General features: G+C 40.1%; 1 protein-coding gene across 1 annotated transcript in view; it reads right to left on the bottom strand.

Moving 5' to 3' along the window:
* Positions 1-225: 225 nt before the first annotated feature.
* MTHFD1 (methylenetetrahydrofolate dehydrogenase, cyclohydrolase and formyltetrahydrofolate synthetase 1) overlaps positions 226-7,317 on the bottom strand; it is a 43,126-nt gene continuing 36,034 nt past the window's right edge. Inside the window, exons 25-28 of the mRNA XM_074909328.1 lie at positions 7,081-7,188; positions 5,715-5,867; positions 1,509-1,617; positions 226-1,333 (exon numbers count right to left, since the gene is read on the bottom strand). Coding sequence (XP_074765429.1) covers positions 1,528-1,617; positions 5,715-5,867; positions 7,081-7,188 — 351 coding nt within the window. The 3' untranslated portion in view covers positions 226-1,333; positions 1,509-1,527. The remainder of the gene's footprint in view (positions 1,334-1,508; positions 1,618-5,714; positions 5,868-7,080; positions 7,189-7,317) is intronic.

Raw genomic sequence — 7,317 nt, 5'->3', positions numbered from 1 at the left:
TATATATAAAGACTATCTGTCTGTGTACTACAGATGCACTCTTACATTGCTGCACACCTACATCCTGATTCTCCCAGTTCTCACCAAAATCGGAATGTTTTTAGATTCAGTTCTGATGCAAGCAGATGGGCCTTGCAAGTCTTAATTCGGATCTTTTGCTGTCAACTGCAAGTATCTCAAATTCACAGAATAATTCAGGTAGTTTATTTCCTATCGATGACACACATCATCTAGGAAAGGAAACAAGATTAAACACACACACAGTGGTGCATTGCAGGCAACTTATTACTGCAATAATCACTCCTACTTGTCAATACAAGGATTGCTGCTGTGTACAGTTAATCACAGAAGTAAGTTCTACTTCAGTAATCTCAGTGCACACGTTAAAACCCCAAAAGCACTTGAAGTATTTACCAGTTTATTCGTAGTAGTTAAAAAATTGGCAGCAACGATATTTTTATGTTACAAAATGATTTCTGGCCTGCTGACAGAACCTGCTACAAGTGACCCGACCACTACTCATGTTGTCTCTGTTCACCAAAAAGGTACTTTAGGAAACAAGGCTCATCAACAGTGTTACTGTACTTCTTGTTAAGCATAAAATGGTTCAAAATACATACTCAGTAGAAGCCACAGCTATGGGCCAGAGATCCAGTCCTTACTGGTCTGATATCCAGAGGTTTGATTTCCATTAACAGTAGAAAAAGGCAGTCACAGCTGGGCTTTCTAAAAGGGAAACTTGATGTGGCTCAGGTGCCTGAAGGAATAATTCACAACAGAAGCCAGAGTAAGCACTTCTGGAGAGAAATGAGAGGCAAAGGGGATTCCTCCTTGCTCTGTTTTAAATGACATTGATGCAGCTCCAGAGCACAGTGGTTTCTCTCAGTGCGAGAAGTGGAATACAGAATTCTGTATGGCAAAGAGGAATATGCAGTGTACTAGACATTTGAAGATAATATATGCTAGAAAAACACCATGGTTAAGACAATTAAGTCCCAAGACTGTTTCAAACAGCTCCAGCTTTAGGATTTTTAATTATTAAAATTATGTCACTGAATCAAAAAGAGGTCACTAAACCCAAGCTTCTGTATTCTGCTTCAGCTACAATTATGAAGCAGAGGTTTGTAGAGGCAGTATGTTTTATATGCTCAGTGTCAACTAGCTGGGAACACAGCAGTTTAAAAATTATTACAGATTAAAAGTGGTTGATTCTTTAGCACTCCTCCTTCCAGTCACTTCTTGCACTATATTCTCAGTCATATCTTGTTTTGACTTTAAAAAAAAGTCAGGGCATAGTTCCGTTTACATGACTCATCAGGTGTTCTTCTGGGAGCTGAAAAGAAAAATAAATTTAATTACTATTATACAGTACTGCAGGCAACTTTCAGGCTGAATTATAATCAAATGTCATTTGGAAGCATATGGCATAATAGGAGATTGGCTTAACTCCATTATCTCAAGATGATAAATAAAGAGCAAATATTGAAAGCTTTCAAGGAGGCACCTACCTCTAGTTAATAATTCCTTTCAAAAGAGCCCATTTACTTCTCCTGACACTGGGTCCAAGTCTATATCATAGAAACAAGGTCTTGTCGGAAGTCCTGGCATAGTGCTCATCTGGACAACAAAAGATAAACTGTTAAAATAGGAGCAGCATGGTTTTGTGCAGAAGATAGAATACTTTATCACTGCTACAATGGCAACAGCCAATGCAGCCCCTCGCTTACATACTAGCTGGATGATGGTCATGTACCATTTCAAAGCACACTGTGAGAATCAGGAACTCCTGGCTCAGTAGATAGATCTGGGGGTTTTGTTTTTTATGGTAAGGATTTAGTTTGGCTTTTGACTCTGCCACTGACTGAGCCCAAGATTTAGCAAAGTACTTAGATATCCACTGACCAGTTAACTGTCAGAGGAGCGCTCACGGACTTTGCTGTGGTGAGACAATAAATACTTGTGGCAGTTTCCTGGTTATTAAAATGAGGACACATGTTTTAATATAACTTTGCTGACTAAAGTCTCAATTGATTACAATTCTTTAAGAGTCTAGAACTAGAAATGTTAAATAATTAGGAGTAATTATTGTTGAGAATAGACTTTAGTTTGTTGTTTATAGGGGTTTTTTTAGGTTTTTTGTTTTGGATTTCTTTTTTTTAAGTGGGACAAAGATTAAATAGAGATGGAGAGGTCAGTTCTGACTGGAACATTTCTGAGGTGTTCAAGTCAGAAGGGCTGGGCAGTGGCAGAACTGAAGCCAGGACCACGCCTGCCTCAGGCCAGTCCTCTCCAGTTGTCCCACTCCGAGTACCCAGTTTCAGAGCTCAGAACACAATGCCAGCAGGGACCACACTTGGCCTGATTCACTAATGCAGGTGATGGGATTTCCCTTTCCCTGACTCAGCATTTAGCCCAGCAGCACACGTAGGCTAACATGGATGCTCTACAAAGCTGGGCAACTTGTGACCATGCTTGGCAGTTTGTGCCAGTGGTCATTAACCCCTTTAATAAAAGCTTCAAAGTCTCATTTTCTACCTGCATCATCCAGCCTCAGCTCTCCCGATCAGTATTGTTATGCCTGTTTCCATTAGACTAAAGATCTCTTTGGCAACCTGGTATGTTCTCCCTGAGCAAGTATTTTGCACACTAATCAAATTACCTCCCAGTCTTCCTTTTGATAATAAGCTATGCAGCAAGGAGGCAAAGCTCTATTGGTTAGATGCTTTCTGCAGTTCTCAAAACTGTTCAGGGAGCTTTTGGAGTCCCATCCCATTTTCCTAAGCCATTTATAAATGCTAACACCAGTCCCACATGTACCACACCACTGCGGGTCTTGCACAGCTTAGGCAGAGGTAAAAATCACTTAAGTCTACTCTTTGTAATGAATTCTAGGACTGCACAAGTTTTCTGTCAGAGCCTCTGCTTTCTCAGACAGAGAACAGGGGGGCTACGGAGAAGACACCCGTTCCTTGTCTTTGTGTTTAGTTGTATGAATATTTTGCTCTCAAGAGCCAAGGTATTAAGACATTCAAAGTGTCCGGAGGGGTTTTCCTGTTCTCACCATAGTCACTGCCAGTCTCTCCAGCCATGCAGATCAAGAAACTTCCTATTTATTTACGTACCACCGAAGAACCATAGAGCTTTGCAGATCTCCACCTACAGATTCAGAATGCCACAGCAGGAGCTGAGACTGTGAAATTCAATAGAGCAGGAGATGCCCTATTGCTGAAGATGGGCCTGACTTTATTATTTCTTGAACTGTCTGTTTTGAAAGGAACGGTCAATTCTTCTCCTTTCCTATCCATAGGGCAGCCCACAGTGGCTACTCTGCTATCTGTTATTTAAAGGCAGTCTGCTTAAACCCTGAATTTCTATGCAGTACAGGGTAATTTCCATCCAGGCTACTAATTTTCTGTGTAAGTGTCTACAATGCTTAATGCACTCAGTTATTGTCAGAGCTGAAGAAATGAACCTTTCAACCATTCTCGTCCTCCCCTTCAATACCACATGTGCTGAAAAAGAACACAGGGCAATTCACACTATTTACTTACATGAAAAAAATAGACCACATGGATATCATCAATTACCTTGTAAGATTTCAAATAAAACCAATACCAACTAAACATGTATTATTTATTGCACTTGTGGAACTTCTAAAGAAAATGCCATTCAGGAACTAAAAAACACTGAGCTGAATAAATAATTTGTTTTCAATTCATCAGCAGCACCAGAAAAGAAACCCAACCAATTTGAGTCCAATGGTTTATTTCGCTTTCATTATCTTCCATGTTCAAAGTAAAATCTAGATAAGCCTTGAAATTATATTTCTTTTAAAGCCTCAAAGTATTTAATTAAAGTACAACAGCTTCAACTTTGAGCCAGAAAGGGAAAACCTCAAAACTCAGAAGTTGAGAAAAAAAAAAAATATGACATACCTTTGTGATTAATTTCAGATAACAGGAATACACATGCATCAGTGATTAATTTCACCTCCAATTTATCATAAAAGTTTCTGCATAGAGCTACATATTTGCTGCATTTTCAGCTCACAGTTCAATGGCTGCTGCCAAAAATTTATACCGAGGCTAACACACCTCCCGCTGAAAGGGTTTAAAATAGTGATCTGATTCAAAATGGCCTGGATTGCTTCTCAAAAAGACATCCCTTCCTTGGCATTGTAGACACCACAGAAGAGTGATCTTCATGTCCCTAACCAGAAGACTTGGTGTTAATTCTGCCAGAATTAACACCATGATTTACTACATGTCCAAGAAGACATTAGGAATCTGGGAAGGGAGCAGAAAGGAAAGAGTCCAGCTTCATAGAAACTGAAGACATCAGAAAAAGACCCAAAATGTTAGTTTTAATGTCTGAAAATATCTCTCTCTTGTGTAGCTCATTAATGCCGTGTACCCTTTCCTTCTCCAGTGCTTAAAAAAAAAAAAGGTAAAATATCATTGTTTGGATTAAATCTTGGCTTGAAAAAAAAAAATGCCATTAATAACAGGAACAAGCATGTTTTCTTTCATTTTATCCCAAAACACACACTACTCTAAGAAGATGGATGAGCCAGACTTTAATCAGGATGTGGTTATTTTATTTATGTTGGGTAATCTGGAAACCTTTACCTACCTTTTTTTTAAAGAATTAAAAAGATACCCAATATTTGGCTCTAGCTACATCTGAAGGAAGAAGGGATCCAACTCTTAAATCAGTGAATTTCATCATCTGAGCCACGCATCCCAATGCTTTTGAAAGCTTAACACAAACATGTTGCCATGAAGACTTCAGAAAAAGGTTCAGGCCCAAAATATAAGAAAAAGACAGAGCTGCTTGCTCCAACTGCTCCATCCCCTAAAATAATCTAACAAGTTACTTAACATTTGCCCAGAAGAGATTCCCCAGATAAGACTTCCAGCAGATCCTTTCATCCTGACATTCTTTGGATGCAAACCTGAACGTTAGGTTCATTTTGTGGGTAGCTCCTCTTTCTGCCAGGCAATTCATATCAAAGCTATTCCAGGATCCTGTTTCCATTGTAGCTACTCTATCCTCTCAGCTGACATTAAGTTAATCATGTCAGAAACTAAAAACTCAAGGGCATAGTGAAATGAATTGTTGGAACTGATGCAGGCTGAACAGCAAACAGATGGTCAGCAAAACCATGTGGACCAAATGGGAGAGGAGACTGATAAATGATTAATAGTACAGGTCAGCTTCATTTTGGAGGTGTTTCATCAGAAGTTCTTTGCTTTGTAAGCTCTGGAGGAGTTGTCCTGTTCAACCCTGATCTGGAGGTGTATACAGACTTCACCTGCAATACTGCAAAGAGCTTTCATCAGGAATGCAAAGTCACAATGGTGATTAGGTGGGCCAAGGATTTCTCCCATCCCCTCTGCCAGACTGCAGTTCCCAGAACTCATTAGCTACAGAGCTCATTCTTTCCTCAAAATCCAGGAAAATGGAGATGTGGGACCTGAGGAGTACACTGGGGGCTTTCTAATTATTCAGATGGTCAGATGGTCTATTTTAACTTCCCTCTTCCCCCTGAAAAAAAAACCTGTTGAGGGCATCTAATACACTGAACTGCTATAACACCGACTGTAAATGACAAGGACTCTCCTAATTTAAGACACCTTTTGTAACTGTTACTGGAATGCACACGAATTGCTCTTTCCTCACGCCACAGTTGAGGGTTTCACTCAATCACATACCGTTCCTACTAGTGGATACAGGAATCCAGCACCAACACTGGCCCGAATGTCTCGGATTGGCAGAATAAAACCTGCAGGTGCCCCTTTTTGTTCAGGGTCATGAGACAACGATAAGTGAGTTTTAGCCATGCAGATTGGCAGGTTTCCAAATCCCTGGGAAAGGCAAGAAAGCAGAGAGAGAAAGGAGAGAGAAGTGAAAAAAACAGTAAATTTTCTTGTACATGAATGTAATTGCTCTATTCTGCCATTCTCTGCACACATCAGGAATTTTACAGGACGTTTTATTTCTCATTAACCACTTCATCCACATCCTGTCAGATGTGTTGACCATTCTGCATCCCCATTCCTCCTCTCTCATGCTCTCCCTCTGCCCCCTACTAAGTATTAAAGAACCATGGCCCCCAGCACATCCAACTGAGGAAAAAATGAATGGTATGGAAGTGTTAGATATAAAACCTTGATAGCTAACTTACTTTCTACTCTCTTCTCAAAACACTAATTTAAACAGGTCAGAACTGAAGTTCTTGTTTGGCTGAGGTCAGTTAATTAGAACTGTTTGATCAATATAATTGCAGGTCACGAGGAAGGGGCAAATTACATGCCTACGGTATTTTGATAGACTTGTAAGGGAATATACAAGAAACATGAAAGCAAGAAACTGTATGTGCCAGTAGTAAATGGATTGCAAAAGCAACATTATTCAAGCACACTGTAAACAAAGAATGGCTAGTTCTCACATTGCTCTTCTCTTCAAAGCCCTTTACAGACCTTTACCTGCAGAAGCAGGTAAATTCACAAGAATGTCATGTTAGAGAAGAGTAAAAGCAACACAGCAACCAGAAAGCATTTAATTCAACAACCAGATGCCAGGTTCAAAACTTACAAAACAATACTTATTGTGAAAAGAAGTCTGCTATCACCTGTGGAACTTTTTCCCCAACATAATTGCAACTGCCATAAATCCATATAGCTTCAAAAACTGATTAGACAATGCAGTGGAACAAGATAAAAAGGAAATAATCAGAGACTATTTAGCACCAGTGTGACCGCTTGTAGTTTCCCAGTTCCCAAACTGCTGAAAGATTTGAGAGTATCACTGAATCCTTCTGCCCTTCTCTCCCCATACACTATCACAGATGTGCTACTGAGCCAGATGAGTTCTGTCCTCTCCACTAGAAGCCAGGGCCAGTTTCTCCTTCCCCATACCACCTCCTCTTCCTCCTCTGCCATAGCAGCATCTAACAAGTCCTGGACAAGGACATGATTTGAGTGATGATTCTCTTCACACACAGTTTGAACATCACTGTTCAATATGAACATTTTGAATGAAAAGCACCACTGGTATCAGGTGACATGGAAAACTCACTTGCTTAGTGTACAAGGTGACTTTCTCCTGTGCTTCTGGAAGTAGCTCAATGTCACTTGCCCCGTAGATCTGCTGTGCAATAAGCCTGATCTTATCTATAACAGGGAGCTAGAAAAAGAGACAGACAGACAAGTCAGTGTGGCCAAACTACAAAGACCTGTAACATCACGGCAGCTTCACAATCCTCCATACGTGCTGTGCAATTCCCTTCTGCTGATACAAGAGCTATACCTGTTC

The sequence above is a fragment of the Athene noctua genome, chromosome 6, assembly GCF_965140245.1.
Source record: "Athene noctua chromosome 6, bAthNoc1.hap1.1, whole genome shotgun sequence".
NCBI classification, from domain to species: Eukaryota; Metazoa; Chordata; class Aves; order Strigiformes; family Strigidae; genus Athene; species Athene noctua.
This window is presented reverse-complemented; position numbering and strand designations above follow the sequence as displayed.